This window comes from Choloepus didactylus, chromosome 25, assembly GCF_015220235.1.
Source record: "Choloepus didactylus isolate mChoDid1 chromosome 25, mChoDid1.pri, whole genome shotgun sequence".
In the NCBI taxonomy this organism is placed as follows: Eukaryota; Metazoa; Chordata; class Mammalia; order Pilosa; family Megalonychidae; genus Choloepus; species Choloepus didactylus.
The window spans coordinates 1579415-1601517 of record NC_051331.1 but is presented as its reverse complement, the minus strand read 5'-3'; the positions used below and the strand labels follow the sequence as shown (position 1 = coordinate 1601517).

The window sequence follows — 22103 nt, the reverse complement described above, 5'->3', positions numbered from 1 at the left end:
ATCCGGGATCTTTGTCCACATTTGCCTTCCTTAGGCCATTCGTAGAAACTTTTCTGTTCGCCGTTAACGCTTTATCACACACTTTGTGACTGTTTCCTAATCTTGGGTCTTTTGACCTTGTTTACAACATCATTGGCTGTACCTTTTTTTTTTCTTTGTGCAAAGTCAAAGAAGTGTATCTTTTTCAGAGCCTCTGGGTTTTCTCTTTCACTTTTTAATTTTTCCAGGCTTAATTAATTTGTTTATTTTTCCTGCATAAACCCCTACGTGGTGGCCCCAGCAGGCCCTGCTGCGGTTCTTTATGGGATGCTCGGTGACTCCCCGACGGGAAGACCCGATGCGCACAGCTTCTCTCCGTGGGTCTCGGAGACGGCCTCGCAGGTGGCCGTGGGAGCCGCCTGGGTGGCTGTGCAGCACCTGGATGAGCACTGGCCGTTGTCTGCACGAGGCAGCAGCAGCTCCTTGGATGCAGGGGACGGGGAGGAGGCCCCAACCCAGGGCCCCAGGAATGGGGCTGGCCGGCCTTGTCCCCTGGTACAGCTGCTGCCCCACGGATGTGGCCGCTGGTCCCCGACAGTGACAAAGGCTTGAGGAGTCTGCCTTTGCACGGGCGGACATCCAAAACCTCGTCACCAAGGGACGTCCCCGGGAAAGGCCAATGCCTTCGACTCCTTGATGGGCACATCTTCAGGAGCTGATCTTCAGGTCCTCGAGCGGGCAGCCAGCTTGGTGGCAGGGGCCACCCCTTGCCCCCGACCCGTCCTCCCTGCTGAAGCTGCCTGGAAATCGCCATGACCTCCCGGGCCCTCCTGCAGCCCTGGCGTCCCCTGCCATCGCCTGTTTTCTGGAAGAACGGGTTCTCTTTCATTTCAAAAGAACCGTCCGGTATACAGGGACATGCACCGTCTAATCAGGAGCCCGTCCTTGTACATTTAGGCATTTACTCTTTCTGGAATTCTTTAGTAGTCTGTGGCGAGAGTGGAAGGCCTTGGCAGCACTGGCTTGAACGCGTGATTTTTTCCTCTGAACAGAAATCCTGCGAATTCAGGGACGTGTTCCTGCTGTCGGGTCCTGGGTGGCGGCTGTGTTGGGGTGACCCCTGCAACGCTGGGGATGGCTTCACCTCCGCGGAGGTCAGCGGCTCCTTATGCTCCTTTGTTCATAATTTCCTTGGCTTTTCTCAAACATTCACCCTTTCACGTGCACACGCGGATCATTGCATCCAGGTTCAGAAAGCTCCGTGCCGCGCCTACCGGGGCACATCTGCCTTCGGAGAGTTTTGACATCTGTGCCAAAGTGGTGGTAGTAGTTTTTCCTTCCCAACACGGTGACACGTCTTTCCAATGTTTTTTGTCCTCTTTCGTGGCCTTTCTGTAGCTCCACAGCATTTGTGTAAAATTCGTTCCAGTGAATTTTATAGTTTTTGACATTACTCGGAATGATGTGTTTTCCCCATTTGCATGTCCAGCTGGAGTTTCCTGGACTACAGAAATGCTATCACTGGATTACTTTTTGTTTTGCTCAAGAAAGTAAATTTAAGCACCACATACCTTGGTTCAGGAGCAAACAATATTAACATCCACATAATATTGAAAATAATGGAATATGGATTTTACAAATAATGTGGTATAACTAAAAAAAGGGGACAGGTGAAGGGATAATTCATATCAGAACTAAAACCCACATCTGCCCCAGCAGGATGTTAGCAAATAAGTCCCAAAATGGATCAATCAAGACAGAATAGTATATGATTTAGAGATTATGGAGGCAAAACGGAAATACCAGGGTTAGAATAGAGAGCAACTATTTTTGTTGTTGTGAAAAGCTATTGGTTTTTGTTGCAGGCACTTTACCGAAGTGCTTTGGGAAAGATGGAAATTTTTAAATTTTTGTGTATTTTTTGTTAGTTTCTTGAATCTGCTGGTGAACAAGTGAGATGAACGCTCCTTTTCTCCTATTTACGCCGATCACCCGAGGTCCTGTCATCCAGATCTGCCCTCTGTGCTTAGGTACCGCCCTATCTGGGTTTTAGGGTTTTTAAGAGAAATAGCTACTGGATTCCAGAAAGTGCCATTTGGACACGATTTGAAAAGCAGCAGAGCTTTTGTCTAAACTGCTACATATAACGAATTCCCTTGGAGAGTTATAGATGTAGAGCCGTTCCTATCCCCCGGATAAATCCTGTGTGGCCATCACATTTTCTGTAGAATATTGGCACTGATATTGTCACTGAGCGCCAGATAGGGCCAAAGTGTCGGTAAATGTCCGGTTCGCTGTTTCTAATGTCCCTTATTCCGCATCCTTGATGGATCCCAAACCCCTAGATTCACAGGTTAACATTTCGTTTATTAAAGCCTCCCTTGAGCTCACCCCTCCCTCACACCCACTCGCACACAATCACACGCAGCTACACATGGTACACACGTGCACACACACACACACATTTTTCAAAACCAGGCCCATGGTGCATAGGGCTTTACAACCTGCATTCCTCTCGTAAGACCAAGCTGTGGTTGTGTCCTCACAGCACCACATACTCCTTGACAACCCTTACAAGTGTTTTAACCTCTTTTTTTTTTTTTTTTAGAATTTTCAGCCACAGCGTTTACTTCATAAATATTTGCAAGTACATTGAGAAAAACTTTGACTTCCTTGCCTACAACTCATTAGAAAATTCTGCATTCAGCCCTCCCAGATCACGTCACAACCCTACATTTCAATTTATTTTTCATTGATATTTTAGTCAGCGAAACCCTGAATTCATGGTTGAATTGCGTTGGGTTCTAACATTCTTGTTAGATGTTTTTCCAAGTCTGATAGTCCTGATGTGTACTCCAGCTGAACAATTTTTTATTTGATTTTAGGATTGACATTTCCTCAGTATGAGAAATGAAACATAGATGAATAAATTCAAAGCCACCAAATATTTTTCTTTATTTTACATATATACAGAGAATATTTTATAGAATGTGAAACTTCACGTATCTCCCACACATTGCCCTGTAAATAAAAGATTTCACACATTTCTTCATTGAATAACTATTCCATCAGTAATTATCTCCTGTTCTCCTAGGGTTTCCTACTACTGATAATGTCTCTTCTATCCAGTTTTCTGGCTTAGGAGTTATTCCTACTCTGAGCTATGCTTGTATACACCAAGGCTGGAGCCCAGCTGAAAACAGACATAGAGCTCCTCCCAGGATAGTGCAGTCATGTTATTTAAGGATCGATTGTAAAGAAAGGCATTTACACATTGGTTACATTGACAGAGATTTACAATCCTATGTGTTTTTTTTAATTTTTTAAAGGTAATAGCTGTGTCTGAAAACTCTTTGATATGCACAACGTATTTAATGAGTTCCCTGATGTTGCTAATGGCAGAATTATGTCTAAAAGTTTTCCCACATAGATGGCAGACATGTTTTCTCCCCAGTGTTAATTGTCTCATGTTATCTGAGGATCACTCTATCAGTGAAGTCTTTCCCACAAAAAAATGCAGACATACGGTTTCTCCCCATTGTGAGTTCCCACGTGTACTCTGAGCTTAGAACTACCAGTGAAGATTTTCCCACACTGATGGCAGACATGTGCTTTCTCCCCAGTGTGACTCCGCTCATGTTCCTTAAGGTTACCACATTGACTGAAGGATTTCCCACATAGATGGCAGAAATATGGTTTCAGTTTCTCCCCAGTGCAAGTTCTCATACTGTCTAAGGACAGAAATATTTCTGAAGGCTTTTCCACATAGATGATAATCATGTGGATCATGCCCAGTCTGAATTTGCTTATGTCCACTAAAGAACGACTGGTAATTAATAGCTTTTTGAAATTGTTCGTTCAGATAGGGGTTTGTTCTCATGTCAGTTAAAGCGGAGTGAATGAAACCTTCTCCCAGATCATTACTTTCAAAGGGATCCTCTCCAATGTTAGAAATCTGCTGCTTTGACTGGATGGTATATTTGTCCTTATTGTTGATATCTGGCGTGAATTATCATTTCTTCTTTTCTATGGCCATTTTCTCTGCTTGTACTCTGCCCTTGGAGAAATCCTAATCCTTCTCTCCACAGTTCCTCTCCTTGTTCCAACTGGGAAACCAATTCTGATTTGCAGAGCTGATACCCACAGACAGCAGATGATTGACAGTCTCCAGCATAACATGTCTGAACAGGTTTCTCTGGGTTGTGTCCTTCATTAAAGGTCACTGGTTCCTCCAAACTATGGACAAATCCAGATGGTTTCACAGGTGAATGTTCCAAACCTTCGCAGAACACATAATTCCAATTGTATGCCAAATTTTCCAGGCCATGTGACATCAGCATAATATTGATATTAAAGCCTGTGATCCACAGGTGGGTGCTGCAAGACCACTCCCACCCTACCCCCGCCCCCACTCCTGTCCACACAGCGGCCGCTCAACTGGGGGACTGTCTACACCACTAGTTGAGCCCATGACCCGCTCCCTCCAGCTGAGGGAGGCCCGCAGAATGGTGGACTCACATTGGAGAGCTATGATCACCGTGGCCATCTTGCCTCCATCTCAGCTTCCTTGCGACCCCCCAGGCTGCCACTCCCTCTGCAGTTTCAAGGCAATCAGGACGGTGGCAGAAGCTCCCGGGAGTATCTTGACCTCTTTTTGAAGGTCACGCATCGAGCAAAGCACCCAATTTGCAAGTGTGATGCATTTTCCCAAACCTGAGAGACTCACGCATCCAGCCGCCCGAAGCCCCTTCCCCACCCGGCCCCACGTGTCCCTCTCCTGGGCACCCAGTTGGGTGCAGCTTCCATCCTGAGATCCAATCTGAGCTTACTTCTCATCTGCTCTCTAAATTTTTAGTTTCCTATAAATAGAAACGCCAGTCTCTCCTTTTCTATGTCCAGCTCCCCTCTCTCAAAACGGTGTCTCAGATTCCTCCACACTGGGGGGCACCTGCTCCCTGTCGTGTTCCTGAGAGCCCACGGGGGGCCCGCCCGTTCCTCCATTGAGGCGCACTTGGGCAGGGCATTCTTCAGCGATTCACAAACATCCATGTTTTTCTTCGAACGGGCATGGCTGCCTTCCCGGGTCAGCTTCTGTGGACACTGCCCGTTTTGCAGAGTGGTTGTGCCACTTTGTGCTCTCACCAGGTGGGCTGGAGATTTCCCATTATTCCACGGCTTTGCCAATGCTTGGTGTGGTCTTTACTGGTCCAGGCAGCGTTTCCAAACGCGGGAGAGGGCACGTTCTCTGGATTGTCCATTGATTAACTTGAGCCACGCCTACTGATAAGCATTTGGGTTGTTCTCAGCTTTTAATCCTGTTACAAAGCGGTGACAATCACCCTTGAATGCGTTTCTTTGGGCACTTGTGACTGAGTCCCTGGTAATTTCCTTTCAATCCAAACAATCTCTTATTGGTTTTTTTTGTTTTGTTTTGTTTTTAACTACGAAATGACACTAGAATAAGTTTCCTTGATGTTCATCTTTGTGGACTTTATATATTTTTGGAGAATTTAGTTCTTGTTGGGTTGTTTTGTTGTTGTTCTGTTTCTTGCTTTTAACATTTCTTCTCATGTTGGTCTTGGGGATAGAGCCAGCCCAGGGCAGTGTCGCTGCACGTCACATAGGATGAAGGGCTGAAGACTGCCTCCTCTTACAGGCTGGCTTCCGAGATTGAACCTTTTCTTCTTGCTCCTCCTCCAAGTCTATGACCCTCCAAGGTAGGAAGGGGTGTGTCTGGTCTAGCCAGGGGAGGAGGGCTTCTGCCAGTCTCCAGGTTATATGGCAGGGTGGTCTAACAACCTCCCAAACCTCTGTGCAAGCACATTATTTCTGAGAGCCACAATCATTCCCTCATTCTTGTACCCATCCTTCCATCTGCCACTGATTCATCTGTCACCTGCCAACCATCCACCATCCATTCACTGATCCATCCATCCATCACACCATGTCCTATTCATTGATTTAGTTACCAATGACTTCAGCTTTTTTCATTCACACATCCATTGATCCACTCAGCCTTTATCCACCTTTTATCCATCAGCTCAAATAAAAAAAATCTTTCCATCCATCCATCCATGCACTTACCCATCCATCTATCCACCCATCCACCCAATTCCTCACCCACCCATTACTCTGTCCATCCATCCATCATCCATCCACACATCTACCCACTTATCCATCCATCCATCCATCCACACATCTACCTGCTCCATCCATCCACCATCCATCCACTATCCATCCAACATCCATCCATCCACACATCTAACCACTCCATCCATCCATCCATCCACCATCCACACCTCTACCTACTCCATCAATCCACCATCCATTCACCCACCCATCCATCCATCCACACATCTACCCACTTATCCATCCATCCATCCATCCATCCACCATCCACACATCTACCTACTCCATCAATCTACCACCCATCCATCCACCAACCCATCCATCCATCCACGCATCTATCCACTTCATCCATCCATCCATCCATCCACGCATCTATCCACTTCATCCATCCATCCATCTACACATCTACCCACTCCATCCATCCACCATCCATCCATCCATCCACACGTCTACCCACTTATCCATCCAGCCATCCATCCATCCATCAACCATCCACACATCTACCCACTTATCCATCCATCCATCCATCCATCCATCCATCCATCAACCATCCACACATCTACCTACTCCATCAATCCACCATCCATCCATCCACCCACCCATCCATCCATCCATGCATCTATCCACTTCATCCATCCATCCATCCATCCACGCATCTATCCACTTCATCCATCCATCCATCTACACATCTACCCACTCCATCCATCCACCATCCATCCATCCATCCACACGTCTACCCACTTATCCATCCATCCATCCATCCATCAACCATCCACACATCTACCTACTCCATCAATCCACCATCCATCCACCCACCCATCCATCCATCCACACATCTATCCACACCATCCATCCATCCATCTACACATCTACCCACTCTATCCATCCATGCATCTACACATCTACCCACTCCATCCATCCATCCATCCATCCATCCATTTGTGCATTTCTCTCTTTATTTATCTATTCATCAAGTCATTGAACTTCATTTACCCATCCCTCCACCCAAGCATCCATCCACCCTTCCATCCCTTTCACCATTCATTTATCTATTCATCTAGTCATGCATCAACCTCTCCATCCAACTTTTAATCTATCTACTCATTTACCAGTCAGGGTAGGCACCCATCCATCTACCCACCCTTTCAAAGCCTGGAAATGACTCAGTCCTTGTCCTTCCCCTCTAGAAATTCCTAGTCTACATGGGGAGGTAAATCACATGCACACACACAACACACACACACACACGGGAAATTTCCAAAATAGTGTGATCAGTGCTGTACTCAGCATATGTTCAAGATACAGAAGATTTAAAAAGCAGGTAGGTGGTTGGGTATTTGGGTAAAAACATGCACCGTGTGCCAGCAACAAAGTGGTCACAGAATGCTGAGGGAGAGGTGGGTGTCAACAGGTGGCCAGGAGAGAGGTGTCATGATACGGGGAGGAAGACGAATGCAAGGCACGAGGAACAAGAAGATATGAACCTGGGATGAACGTCTGCTCAGCGAGGAAACTTGTCTACATGCCCCTACTCCCTGACCACCTCCCTGCTGACCCCACAGGCAGAGCCAACCTCTCCAGGAACCGTGACAATGCAGCCAACGAGACAGCAAGACATGATGCACCAAATATCATCCAGTGGACCTGTTTCCTCTCAGCCCAAGCCCGCCCACTCAGTCCCAGACGAAGCAGGGACACCATCTGCCCAGCCCCAGGATCATCCCCCTGAGGCCACTGGGGCTGTTCGGCCACAGCTGGCCATTGAGAAGGAGCCACGCCGTGTCCCCCGCCTCCGGGCCTTGGTGGAGAGCCAGGCCTTCAAGAACGTTCTGGTAGATGAGATGGACATGATGCACTCTCGGGCCGCCACCCTCATCCAAGCCAACTGGAGGGGGTACCGACTGCGGCAGAAGCTGGCCTCCCAGATGATGGCCGCCAAGGCCATCCAGGAGGCCTGGAGGCGCTTCAACACCAAGCGCCTTGGGCGGTCCAGCAAGACGGGGGAGAAGAAGGTGAGCTTGGAGGACGAGGAGAACATCCCTTACCACCCGCCGCAGCAGGTGCGCTTCCAGCATCACGAAGAAGAGGACCTCCCCCCACAGAGCCTGCCCCTACCCCTCATGGAGAGCAAGGAGACCCAGTTCCCTTCCACCGACCGTCTCGTCCCCTGCACCTCCGAGGAGGGCTTCCGGAAGGCCCCGGCAGCCCTGGGGTCTGCAGAGATCAGCATCAAGGGCACGTGTACCATCGGAGCCCCAGGGGTCACCTTCCTCCCGCGTCAGACCATGGCCATCAGAAGTTCCTGCCTGGTTCGTGTGGAGGAGGACGCCATGGCCAAGACAACACAGACCACCCCCAGAGTCAGCAAGGCCAGAGTCCCAGGGCCAACCCCTCCGAGGAGGGCTGCCCAGGCCCTTGACGGGCCCCTCAAGGGCCAGACCCAGGTCCCCATGGAAGCAGAGGGGCCCAGAGCTCAAGCCCAGGCATACCTGGTGGCCTCAATGACCAGGACCCAAGGCCAGGTGTGTCCAGTGGCCTTGATGACCAGGACCCAAGGTCAGGTGTGCCTGGCAGCCTCAATGACCAGGACACAAGGCCAGGCATGTCCAGTGCCCTCATTGACCAAGACCCAAGCCCAGGTGTTCCCAGCAGCCTCAACCAAGACCCAAGCCCGGGTGTACCCGGTGACCTCATTGACCAAGACCCAAGCCCAGGTGTGCCCGGTGACCTCATTGACCAAGACCCAAGCTCAGGTGTGCCTGGTGGCCTCATTGACCAAGACCCAAGCTCAGGTGTGCCCAGTGGCCTCAACTAAGACCCAAGACCAGGTGTGCCCGGTGGCCGCAACCAAGACCCAAGCCCAGGTGTTCCCAGTGACCTCATTGACCAAGACCCAAGCCCAGGTGTGCCCGGTGGCTTCTATGACCAAGACCCAAGCCCAGGTGTGCCCGGTGGCCACATTGACCAAGACCCAAGCCCAGGTGTGCCCGGTGACCTCATTGACCAGGACCCAAGCCCAGGTGTGCCCGGTGGCCTCATTGACCAGGACCCAAGCCCAGGTGTGCCCGGTGGCCTCATTGACCAGGACCCAAGCCCAGGTGTGCCCGGCGGCCTTATTGACCAAGACCCAAGCCCAGGTGTGCTCGGTGGCCTCGATGACCAAGACATGCATGGTGACCATGATGGCCAAGACCCCAGCCCCAACGCACCCAGCAGCCTTGATGAGCAGGACCCCAGCCCCGACGTACACGGTGGCCACGGTGTCCAAGCCTCCACCCCAGGCCCGTTCAGCAGCCACAACCACCAAGGCCCCACGCCGGACACGCCTGGTAGCTGCGACAACCAAGCTTCCAGCCCAGGTGTGCCCGGTGGCCGCAACTGCCCGGACCCCGTTCCAGACGTGCCCCATGGCCACGACAACCAGGGCTGCACCCCAGACGCGCCTGGCGGCCATGGTGACCAAGACCCAAGCCCAGCTCCGCTCGGTGGCTACAATCTTCAAGACCCTGTGTCTGACCCCTCCATCAGCAGGGGGCCTCAAGTGTCCCCTCCAAGTGACCACGGCCGCCAGAACACCCAAGAGCTCGCCCCCCGAACACCAGAGAGCCCCAAAGGGAGCCAGGGCCACGGGCGGTGGCGAGGGGAAGGCCAGGTGTCCCCGCCAGCCACACCTGGAACCCAGGTCTCCCAGGGCTCTGGCTGAGCCTCGTTTGAAAGCCGAGAGAAGCAAGACTCCCCAGAAACAGGTGAAAACAGAAATATCCAGGACCAGTGTGGACACGGGCGCCTCCAGGGCTTCGTCCCGTGTTAAATTAGGAGCCGAAGAGGAGCGCAAGCTCCAAACACAGAGACGTCTGGAAATGGGCATCGTTAAGGTTCAATCCCAGGTGTACTTACCTGTAGAAGCTTGTGTGACTCCGAACCAGGTCCAGCCAGTCCCAGGTGTGACATGGGTCCCAGGTCAGCCTCAGCCAGCCCCACGAGTGACCAGGGCCTCGTCCCAGGCCCAGCTGACCACCGAGGCAACCAAGCCCCTCCTGCCAGCCCGCGAGGCCACTGACCTCAGCAAAACCCAGTCGCGGCCCCACCTGGCTGAGTGCAAAGCCACCATCCAGGCCAGCGTGCACCCCGGCACCCTGCCTCGGACCAAGGTCGACGACAGACTGACCCAGGTGCCGCTGCATGGCCACGGGCTGGGCGAGACAACGCGGGGCCCTCACCCGGCACCCTCAGGTGCCCAGGGCCTGCTGGTGCCACTGCTGACGCCCTCCGCTCACCCCCCGTGCAACGTCGAGTCCTGGGGGGACAGTGCGGCCGCCCGGGACCAGCCGCTGACGCACAGCCAGAACGCGCTGTGCCAGGAGGAAGTGACGGCCTTCCAGCTCGCCAGCCTGTGCACGGAGCTCGCTGCCATGCTGGGCTCACAGGAGGACCTCCAAACGCTCCTGGCCAAGGCCCTCTTGCAGGGTGAGGTGCGGGCAGCCCTGACCCAGGCCCTGGCCAAGGAGGCGCCAGAGGCTGCCAGGGCCAAGCCGCTGCCCCCGGGCATGCTGGGCACGGCGCTGGTGAAGGCCCTGTCCTGGGGCGAGCTGGGCGTCGCGCTGTCCCGTGCGCTGTCCCGGGGTGAGCTGCGGGCGGAGCTGGCCCGTGCCTTGCAGGGCAAGCTGGCGGACGTGCTGAGCAAGGCTCTGACGGACGAGGAGCGAGCCGCCCTGCGCCAGGCCCTGTGCCAGGGCGAGCTGGGCGCCGTGCTGGGCCAGTCTCTGTCCCAGGCAGTCCTGAGGTCGGGGACCATCCTCCCCAAGGCAGCGGCCAAAGCGGCGGGCGGCGGGATCACCGCTGTGTCGGCTCTGCTGGAGGTGGACGGCAGGGGGCGCCCACTGGCCTCGTGGGGGCCCGGCCTGGGTCTCGTGAGACCCCAGTCTGTCAAGGTTAGAGTCCCCGAAGATGGGTTCTGGGAGGGCTTCTCCTCGGGCCAGCTCGCCGGGCCCCTGGAGGCATTGGGGGTCGGGGCCACGCTCGAGGGGTCACCCTGCACACCTCGGTCCTCCGGGGGAGCTCCTGCGGCCACTCAGGCCATCCCCACCGCCCACCGGTGCCCACTGATGTTGGAGCTGAGCCCCATCCCCTCCTGGGGGGTCTCCTTGGGACTGTCCCTGGCCTCCATGGTCAGCCAGGAAGACGTGTCCCCATCCCCGTGCCCAGGCACTGGCAGCTCGGTGTCCGCGTCCCCCTCCGTAGCCAGGGACCCGGCGCCCAGCTTGCCGGAGCCCCCCATGCTGCAGCCTCACCCCTGCCCGTGGCAGCTGCTCGTTGCCAATGGCGCAGGCCCAAGTACCAGCCGGCCGGCCATCTCCGGTGGCACAGCCCCGAGCTCCCCCAAGCCCCACGCAGTCAGCAGGGTGGCCCCACAGCCACAGATGGCGTCTGGGGAGGGTAGGGGGGCGGCAGGAGGCCGGGCCTGGGGCTCGGGGGGCGGGGGGCAGGGCGCACATCCCCACCACCCCTCCGCCATCTGCAATCAGACAGCTTGTTGGTGCCAGGTCACTAGGACCACCCAGGGGTCCCCGGGTGGGTATCATCCATCCGTCGCCAGAGGGCCACATCGAATACCTGTGGTCCGCCAGGAGTCCCCCAGGAGGACTCAGGGCTCCCCAAATTCCAGGCAAGGATCCACGGTCCTAAGGGAGAGGGTCAGCAAGGGGTGCCCGGGCGTCCTGAAGGCCTCAGCGGGTGACAAAGAGCCCCAGAGGGCCGTGGCCCCTGGCCAGCGCTGGGCGTCCAGGAGGGAGAGCTTTGTGGTGACCGAGGTGGGACGCAGCGTGCTCCGGGCCTCCCCGGCCCCAGCTGCCACCTCCCGGCAGGAGAGGAGCCACACCTGGATCTCTTTGTCCACCAGGCCCTGTGCCCAGCAGGTCTCTGACCACGTGGCAGCCAAGCTTGTGGGACTCGTGGCCCGTTTGCCACAGGGTGCCGATGACAGCCGGGCCAGGGGCCTCTCCCAGGGGTCCGTGGCCTGTAGCCTGGACGAGAGCAACTCCCAGAGTTCCCTGCAGAGCTTCAGCACGCTCAGCCCCTCCACCCTGTCCGTGGCCAGCATGGCCGCCGTGGACCTGGTGGATGCCTGGGACAGCAGCTCGGACAGGGAGCTCCAGATGGAGCCCCTCCTCCCGGGGGATCCCCAGGAACCCAAGGTTGGGGGTGAGGCCCCCGAGGATGGGTGTGCAGTGCCCAGCCTCCAGCAGCCGGCCCCAATCTCGCACCAAGGTGCAGTGTCCAGCCATGTGACCCTAAGTGTCCACTGGGACTCAGCCAACAGGAAAGTGGCCTCAGCGTGCAGCTCCATGTCAAAACTCGAGGGCCTGCCACAGGCAACCCTCAGGCCTGGGCTGGTGAGATGCTTGTCGTTAGGGGCTCTGATCCCCAGCGGGCAGCAGCCGCCCAGTCTAGCCCAGCAACCTGTGGCCAGTAGGGTGGCTGCCCCCAGCCTGTCCCACCCATCAGTACCCAGTGCATTGGCCCTGAGCCTCTCCCAGCCATGCTTGACCTGTGCAGTTACCCCCAGCCTCTCCCAGCCAGGAATGCCCAGTAGAGCCACCTCCAGCCTGTCCCACCCATCAGTGGCCAGTATGGTGGTCCCCACCCTGCACCACCCATCTATGGCCAGTGGTGTGGCCCCCAGCCCAGCACAACCACCCATGGCCAGCAGGGTGGGCCGTAGCCCAGCCCACCTGTCAGTGGCCAGCAGAGTGGCCTCAAGTCTAGCTTGCCCATCAGTGGCCAGTGGCGTGGTGCCAAGCACAGCCCACCCATCAGTGGCCAGTGGAGTCACACTCAGCCCGGCCCACCGATCAGTGGCCCCCAGCCGAGCCCAGCCATCAGTAGCCAGTGGTATGGTCCCCAGGCTAGCCCATCCATCAATGACCAATGGCGTGGTTCCCAGGCTAGCCCATCCATCAATGACCAGTGGTGTGGCCCCCAGCCGAGCCCAACCATCAGTCGCCAGTGGCGTGGCTCCCAACCTAGTGCAGCCATCCTACCTATCAATGACCAGTGGTGTGGTCCCCAGGCTAGCCCATCCATCAATGACCAGTGGTGTAGCCCCTTGCCAAGCCCAACCATCAGTCGCCAGTGGTGTGGCTCCCAACCTAGTCGAGCCATCCTACCTATCAATGACCAGTGGTGTGGTCCCCAGGCTAGCCCATCCATTAATGACCAGTGGTGTAGCCCCTTGCCAAGCCCAACCATCAGTCACCAGTGGCGTGGCTCCCAGCCTAGTCCAGCCATCCCACCTATCAATGACCAGTGGTGTGGTCCCCAGACTAGCCCATCCATCAATGACCAGTGGCGGGGCTCCCAGCCTAGCCCACCCAACAGTGGCCAGTGGTATGGCCCCCTGCCTAGTGCAGCCATCCCACCTATCAATGACCAGTGGCGTGGTCCCCAGGCTAGCCCATCCATCAGTGACCAGTGACGTGGTCCCCAGCCAAGCCCAGCCATCCCACCTATCAATGACCAGTGGCATGGTCCCCAGCCAAGCCCAACCATCAGTCACCAGTGGTGTGGCTCCCAGCCCAGCCCAGCCATCCCACCTATCAATGACCAGTGGCGTTGTCCCCAGGCTAGCCCATCCATCAATGACCAGTGGTGTGGTCCCCAGGTTAGCCCACCCATCAATCACCAGTGGTGTGGCCCCCAGCCAAGCCCAACCATTAGTCACCAGTGGTGTTGCCTCCAGCCTAGTCCAGCCATCCCACCTATCAATGACCAGTGGTGTGGTCCCCAGGTTAGCCCACCCATCAATCACCAGTGGTGTGGCCCCCAGCCGAGCCCAACCATTGGTCACCAGTGGTGTTGCCTCCAGCCTAGTCCAGCCATCCCACCTGTCAATGACCAGTGGCATGGTCCCCAGGCTAGTCCATCCATCAATGACCAGTTGCGTGGCCCGCAGCCCAGCCCAGCCATCCCACCTATCAATGACCAGTGGTGTGGTCCCCAGGCTAGCCCATCCATCAATGACCAGTGGTGTGGCCCCCAGCCAAGCCCAACCATTAGTTGCCAGTGGTGTGGCTCCCAGCCTGGTCGAGCCATCCTACCTATCAATGACCAGTGGTATGGTTCCCAGGCTAGCCCATCCATCAATGACCAGTGGCATGGTCCCCAGCCGAGCCCAACCATTAGTTGCCAGTGGTGTGGCTCCCAGCCTAGTCCAGCCATCCCACCTATCACTGACCAGTGGTGTGGCTCCCAGGCTAGCCCACCCATCAGTGGCCAGTGGCGTGGGTCATGGCCTTGACCATTCAAGTTTGGCCCCTAGAATGGATCCCAACCTCCAGTTCTCAAGGGTGAATGCCATGGCCCCAAGTTTGCGCCATCCGTCAGCGGTGTTCGAGGTCTCCTCAGACAGGCCGTGCCCCTCTGGGGTGGGGAGCCTGGGCCGGGCCCTGAGCCAGCCATCTGTGGACACTGGGCTGGGCCCAGGTCGAGAGCCTCTGCCAATGGGGGGGCTGGGCTCCGAGTTCAGCAGGGGCCCCCTCTGTTTGCACCAGCCTACTGGTATCAGCAGGGAGCACCGAGGTCTGAGTCCACTTTCTGGGGTCACTCTTTCGGCACCAAATCTTTACCAGGCATCTGTGGGAGCTTCTAGTCCAGGCCAGGGGACCTGCCTGTCACAGGGGCTGCTGTTCAGGGGTGTGACTGATGGTGCCTCTCGGGGGGCCATGGCAGCCGATGTGCCCCCTGGTTTGCCCCTGGCAGCTCTGGCTGTTGGCGTGGGCCTTGGTCATCCCCAGCTGGCCGGGGGCGTGGGTTCTCTTGCGTCCCAGATTTCCTTGGCTGGTTCCCCTTTGACTCAAGCGTCCATGGGGACGGGGACGGGCGCCAGCTACTCTCGGGCCTCCCTGTCCAGCGTGGGCCCCAGTGTGTCGCAGACCAGGGTTGACCCCCCCATAACCATGGATTTCCGGCACCCTTCCGTGGCCACAATTGTTGCCCCCAGTTACCAACAGGCCAACATCATCCCCTCAGGACACCGGGACGGGTTCCTCTGGGGGTTTTGAGCCGGGCGCCGTGGCCTGTGGCATGGACCTTGGCCCGATCGCTGCGTCTGCTGGGAAGCTCGCGAGCCTGCCCCCGGGCTTAGTCATGAGTGGGGTGGCCCCAAACGTCCCCCCTGGGTCTCTGGCGCCTCTGAGGGCATCGACGGCAGGGGCTTTGGGTCAGGGCCTGGCTCTGGAGTCCACGGCTAGTGGGAGCTACCTGGGTATCGCTGCCGGAGGTGTGGCCCAGCCCCTGCCGCAGGGGTCCATGCTGATTGGCATCACCCCCCGCCCTTACCAGGGGGCTCTGGCTGGGGAGCAGGGCCCCCCGTTCCAGTCGCCCCATGCCCCTAGCCTGGTTCCGGCTCATTCCCAGGCCCTGGAAGCCGGGGTCCCAGTTTGGGAGGTCCCCCAGGCATCGACGGTCCTGGGAAGAGCTGCCCAGCTGGCGGAAGAGCCAGACATGGCGCTTTTGGTGCCTGTAGACAACCAGGCTGCTTTGAAGCCACCAGAATGGGAAGAGGTCCACATGCTGGATTCCGTTTCTAGCCATTTAGCCAACCCCTCCGTGGTCCTCGCTGCCACCCCCTGGATGCAGCACGATCCCGCGGGGACCGGAACAGACTACGGTCCCCAGCCCCTCGAGGAGGGACCCCTGGCTGGGCCCCAGATGGCTCTGCTGGGGGACGTGGCCCCCATCCCTTTGCAGGCCCTGAGCCTAGCCATGGACCCCAGGGCTGGCGGCGTCCACCGAGCTCCGCACGGGATCCCCATGGTGCAGCCGAGGCCTGTGCTTGGCAGAGCCATGAGTCAGCCCCCAGCTCCCGGGGCCACGAGGGACCCCATGTTTCTTCACCAGGGGTCCGTGCCTTATGTGGGACCCCAAAGCCATTCCCAGCAGACTGTGGCTTCGGCCGCGGTCCTGAGACACCCCCTGCTGTCCCATGGGAGCCCCGTGGCACCCTATTTGCACCAGAGCCTTCCCCCGAGTTTAGGGGCTCCCGGCTCAGCCTCCCACATGCCACCCTATCCACCCACGGCCAGCGGGACGGCGGATAGTGGTTTACAGATGGACACCACTGCCAGCGTGCTCCAGAGGCCTGTGGCCGGGGCCTCAGCCCAGGACAGGTACAAGGCCCTGGATCCCCAAAAATCCTACAGGTCCGTGCAAGGAAGCCTCGTTTCAGAGATGCTGGAGGGCTCTGGGCACACACTCGTGCCCCCCCAGCAGCCCCCGTTGGTGCAGGGAAGCCCCGAACGCCCTGAGGGCACACAGCCCCTGGGGGTGGCCGTGCATGGGTCCCCCATCCCCAGGCTGGCCCCGGGCATCCACAGGGTGTCTCTGGGCTACGAGTCATCGCCAAGCAGCTTCCTGAGGACCCTCCTCGACCAGGAGTCGCGGCCGGGGTCCCTGGTCTCTACCCACGGCGTGGCAGCCCCCGCGGGCGACCGCCAGCTGCCCCTGACCCCCGCCGTGCCTGCTGTGGTGGGTGGCGCGTGGGGGCTGGCCGGGCCGTGGGACGCCGTGGGGGACACAGCGCCGGCGGCAGATCCCACATGGTCGGGGGCCTTGTTGGCGTCCCTGCAGGTGGTGGAGGAGGTCATCGTCCGCGCCGTGGTCACCATCCAGGCACACGCCCGCGGCTACCTCGTGCGCCGCACCATTAGGATCTGGCACCGGAGCGCCACCGTCATCCAAGCGGCCTGGCGTGGCTTCCACGTGCGCCGCAGCATCACGCAGCTCCAGGGGGCCGCCGTGGCCATCCAGGCCGTGTGGCGCGGATACTGCACCCGGCGCCGGCACCCCGCGGCCTCGCTACTGCCGCCCGCCTGGGCCGGGATGCCGCCCGGGCACCGCTGCTTCCAGTCGTGCCAGCCGCAGGTCTGCGGCCTGTGCCGCTCGCTGAGCGCGGGGCTGGGCAGCCCCCCGAGCGTGGTGCTGCTGGTGGGCTCCAGCCCCCGCACCTGCCACACCTGCGGCCACAGCTGGCCCACGCGGGTGGTGCAGGGCACGGGCCGCGCCCCCCCCGCCGGGCCCCCGCCATCCCCCGCCGCTCCCGCCCCGGCACCGTGCGGCCGTCGCCATCCAGGCCGCGTGGAGGGGCTTCTGGACACGCCAGCGGCTGCGGCAACAGCAGGCAGCGGCCAGGACGGTGCAGGCAAACTGGCGAGGCCACTACACCCGCTCCTGCCTCACCACGGACGCGCTCCTGGGGCCCGGGGAGGCCTGCAACGGCCCCCGACACGTGCAGTGGCCTAGTTTCTAGGCCCGGCTGCGCAGGGGACGTGGCCCACGAGCCGGAATAAAGTCCTCCGAGCCTGAGCTGCGCGTGTGCGGGTTCATGGGGGCGTCGGCGGGGGTGGGGTCGTGCATGCCACTGTTTCCGTCCACGGCTGGTGGAGTGGCGTCTGGTAGCTTCTAGAAGGTCCCTCCGGAAACCCAGAACAGCCACTGGGAATCGCGGAGCCCTACAAAACCCAACAAGTCCTTGCAAGAGGGGCTCCTTCCAGAGATGGAGGGTCCCGGCCACGTCTTCAGTTTGGGGGACCCACCCTCCAGGAGGCCACATCTGGGGGAGACGCAGGACACCGGTGGGGGGTGGCTGTGCCCACAGGGGACTGGGGAGCCGGGAGAGGAGGGGGTGTCCCCAGGGCTCTCTTGGGACCAAGGAGGAAACACAGAGTTTGGGGGCTCCGGAGTCAGGGTCCGGGCCCAGGTGTTTAGGAGGGGTGGGGGTGTTCCAAGTGGGGAGACCGTGCAAATGGCCCCTCATGGGCAGCAGCGCCCCCTAGAGGCCCCGCCTCCACCAGCAGGGCACACACAGGTGTAAAGAGCACACACCTGGCCACACCTGGCCACGCACCTGCGTGGCGCCAGCTGCAGCCCCTCCCTGGGCGGGAATGGCGGGCTCCCCGCTGCCGCCGTGGCTCCTGCTGCTCACGCTGCTGCTGCGACCCTGTGACGGGAGCCCCTCCCCCTCCACTGTCACCTCTGCAGGTAAAACAGGTAAGGGGGACGTTGGGGTTCCTGAGCCGGGAGGAGGGCTCTGGCCCTAACTCTGGCATTTGGACCCCTCCATCCGGCCGTCCCCCCAGAGGGCTGCCCGTCCCCCTAGAAGCAAATGGGGGGGTCATGGGAATTCTGGGGTCCCCTCCCCTGCTCAGAGACCTGGCACCTCCTGAACCGGCTAGAGTCTGGGAGAGCCTCGCCCGGCTTGAGGCCCTGTTTCAGGGCTGTTTCCCTTCTCCCAGTCCCCAAAGAGAGTGTGGGGACCCCCGGTGCCTAGGGGATCAGGGCCAGGGCTCTGTTCTTGTCCAGCTTGGAGGCCCCTCCTTCCCGCGGGACGTTCGTGGCGTCTGACCCAGTTCCCTCTGCCCTATAGGACGGTTCCCACGGCGGGTGGGGGGGGACAGTTGATCTTGGGTCCCCTCCCCTCCCCCAGCCCTCTCCCCACACCGAGTCACGACTCTCAGAGCCTGTGTCCCAGTCCTGTCGTCTCAGGGCTCTGCTGAGCAGCTGCCCTGTGTGTCCCCGTTTCACAGCTCGGGAAACTGAAGCTAAAGTGAGCAGAGACCCCCAGCCTGTGCCAGCCCTTGATTAGACCCAGTCGGCACGGCCAGTGCATGCCAGCCTCTCCCTGCTCCAGGAGCCTGTGGGAAAAGTAAACTCCTGGCATGGGGTGTAGACACAGCCCGACTTTATCTTCCAGTTCATTCCCCAACAGCTCATGAGCGCCAGGTGCTCAGGTGGGACCCAGATTCTCCACGTCCTCGGGTCTTCCCGGTTCAGCTGGCCAGAGCTGTGGCTTGGCTTTGGGTCCTCTGTGGCCCCAAAGTCCTCTTCATTTCAGCAGAAACCTCTCATGGTCTGCCCGTGGCTGGGGTGGGGAAATTTCATGCACAAAGCTGCTTCTAGAATCTCAACCCCTGGTGGAGACCAGGGGCCAGTGAGGAGCAGGGGAGCCTCATGGTGCCCTGGCTCCTTGGAGGTCCTTAAGGGACCCCCTGCCCACCTTCCCAGTGGCCAAACCCTCTACTGCTGAGCCACAGGTTCCACCTGTAATATGGGGGTGACGTCCAGCTGACACTTCGTGTCTGTTCTAGACTCATCGGCCGTCCCCAGAGAGCCAGGGAGATGGGGTGGGGGCAGGGGGCGCGTGACCCTGCCCTGTCCCCGGCGATGCTGGCCGTTATTTCCGCATATCTGATGCCCGGGGTGAGGCAGGGGCAGCAACACAAAGGTCGCCAGCGGGCAGGGGCGGGGCGGGGGCTGGGCCGGAAATAGCCGGGCGCGGTGCCTGGGGTGGGGTGGGACATGGGGGGCATCCCGGGCAAGATGGGCGGGTGGGGGGCCCCAGAGACATGACCTCCTGCCCGCTCCTGGCACCCGGGCTTCTGCGTCCCCATGAAAGCCCTGGGGTCAGCCACCGGGACCTCCAGGCCGCGGGGAGAGGGCTGACCACTGACCCCTGCCCCCGGATGGCCCCTGCCCCCCAGGGAGCTCAAGGTGGGTCCCTGTGGCTCAGCTTCTCTGCCAGACCACGGTGAGCTCGCAGAGGCCCCGGCTTCCCGTCATCGGCTTGCTACAGAAAGGGAGACTGAGTCCCAGGAGATTTAAGAGACTCCCCAGCCCGGACTTGGACCCCGGCTGTGGGAGATCAGACAAGGGGCTCGAGCTCTCGAGGAGCCACATGGTGCCCAAACCCACCCGTTCTCCCTCGGAGGGGGGCGTTTGTTATCCGCGATGACAGGGGGAAGAGGGGCCCAGAGAAGGGCAGGGACTGGGCAGGGCCACCTGGGACGGACCTTCAGCTGCGATCCCCACCCTCCGCTCCCCACCCTCCATATTTTCCTTTCCAGATGTCACAACTCTTTCATCACTCTGGAACACGGGATCCGTGGAGACCCCACTTACCAACCCTCTAAATGCTTTGTCCCCCAGTAGCAGCACCCACATCCCCTCCGCAAGTTCAGGGGAGTCCCCCACTATCCACTTCTCCTCCCCAAGTTCAGGGGAGCCCCCCACCACACCCCTCCCCTCCACAAGTTCAGAGGAGCCCCCCACCACACCCTTCCCCTCCACAAGTTCAGGAGAGCCCCCCACCATCCTCCCCAGCCCCAGCCCCACACCTCCAGGAATAACCCCCACCTCCCCACCCCCAGACACAAGCACCCACCCCAGATCTGGCTCCCCAAGTTCAGAGCTCACCCCCACTGCCCACTCCAGCCCCCCGAGTTCCACCTCCTCAACCGTGCACTTGAGCCCCACGTCCCCCAGCCGCAGAACAGAGCCCTCCGCTGTGCCCCCGGCAGCCACGGAGAAGACCCCAGCAGCCTCAGACCCCCGTGAGTACAGGGCAGTTTGGGGGGCACCCAGCTGCAGTTCCAGGACTGGCCACCAGGGGCCGCCACCAGCCGCGAGGGCGCTGCAGAGCCCCACCCCCTCTTGCCTAATTCCATGCACATTTTGAAAGTTATTATCACAAAAGGTTGTAGGTTTTCCATGCACATTTTTTCAGCATTTAGCGTGTGCCTTGGATGCTGCAGTGCATGAGAGAGACAAGATCCCTGAGCCCAAGGAAAGATGGTTATAAATAAGTAAACCAGGCAAGGTAGAGCAGGGTTTCTGGGTGCAGGGGTTTGAGTTTTAAGAGTGGTCAGTGAAGGTTCCAGTGTGACAGAGGAGCAGCAGGGAGCCACGCAGATATTGGGGGGAGAGCAGCCAGGAGGGGGCCCGACCCGTGCAAACGCCCGAGGTGGGGGCTGCCTGGAATATATGGGGGGAAGCGAGGAGCCCAGGAGCTACAGTAGTGTGAGTGGGCTGTGAGTGGGGAGGTTGCAATGTGCAGAGCCCTAGGGGATCTAGAGAACTTTCTCAGATTCAAAATAAATACAGAGTCTCCCAAATGATCAAAGAAAAATGCCAACTTGAAGTGAAACACAATCTTTTGTTGAAAGTCGCAGAACAGAAAACATCCTTACAAAGTGTCAGGTTTCGCATCCACATCCGGAACGTCTCCGAGTTTGGCAGTGGAGCTCTAGCTGGGATTTTTCTCACTTGGCGTGAACCACCCAACATGCCCAGCTGTGGCCGAGGAAACATGGAAAACTTAGTGAATCCCTTTCAGGGAGATAAACGCCGAGGATACCCCATACTTTGGAAAGGTTATGGCAGACTGGGAAGGGAGAAGGCAAGAAAAGGCTCTGGGCCCCGATGGGTGTCTCAGCCTTGGGCCCGGGGCTGACCTGGGTGCCTCCCCACAGATCCGGGTAGCGCTGTGGCCCCCAGGTCACCCCGGAATCCAGGCGTGGTGGTGGCCGTGTGTCTGCTGTTGTCTGTCCTGGTTATTGGGTCCGTGGTAATGGCCGTGAGGTGCTCTCAGCAGGAGGCATCCAAGTTCCAGATGCTGGACAATATCTCCATGGTGAGGAGCGGTGGGCGGGGAAGGTCGGGGGGTTCCCCCCACCAAACTGGGAAACCCCTGCCGCAGAGCCCGCTGACAGAGGCGTGCCCCTCGTCTGTCCTCCAGGGAACCACGAGTCGGAGGTCTTCCGTTGCCCACTGCCTGCCGGAGTGATCCCCATGGGGCCGACGGAGAGAGGGGGGCCTCGGATTGGGCTGGGGTCCCCAGGAAGGAGCAGGGCTGGGGGAATAAAGTGCTCCTGCTTAGCTGAGGCTCCTGAGTCATTTATTGAGCACCTGCTGTGTGCTGGGGGAGACGAGCAGGAACTGGGGAGCCTCGTGGAGTCATTGTGGGTGGCCCTGAGGTGGCCACGTCACTGGGAGGGCAGGTGTGGTGGCCGAGGGGGAGGTGACGATGGGGGAGCCGGGCCATGGCATGGAGGAGCGGGGCACCCTCTTCCCATCGTGCAAGTGGGAAAGGGACGGAGGGGAGGGGCAGGTCTCAGGCTGGGTGCCTTTATCAGAGGGGTAAACTGAGGCAACTGGCTGTGCGA

General features: G+C 58.6%; 2 protein-coding genes across 2 annotated transcripts; both read left to right on the top strand.

The window, feature by feature from the left end:
* Positions 1-5420: 5420 nt before the first annotated feature.
* Positions 5421-17469, top strand: IQCN (IQ motif containing N). Its single transcript, XM_037817906.1, is given in 7 exon segments — positions 5421-5696; positions 7671-7759; positions 7761-12999; positions 14491-14685; positions 14866-15027; positions 15107-17198; positions 17200-17469. Coding segments are annotated over 7 exon segments (8004 nt in total). The 5' UTR covers positions 5421-5683; the 3' UTR covers positions 17414-17469.
* A 578-nt stretch (positions 17470-18047) lies between these two features.
* Positions 18048-21887, top strand: LOC119520202 (leucine-rich repeat extensin-like protein 5). The gene is made up of 5 exons (XM_037817905.1): positions 18048-18153; positions 19644-19840; positions 19898-20492; positions 21411-21571; positions 21677-21887. Exons 1-5 carry the CDS (start codon positions 18048-18050, stop codon positions 21722-21724), a joined length of 1107 nt encoding a protein of 368 aa, XP_037673833.1. The 3' UTR covers positions 21725-21887.
* The last annotated feature ends 216 nt before the right edge of the window (positions 21888-22103 follow it).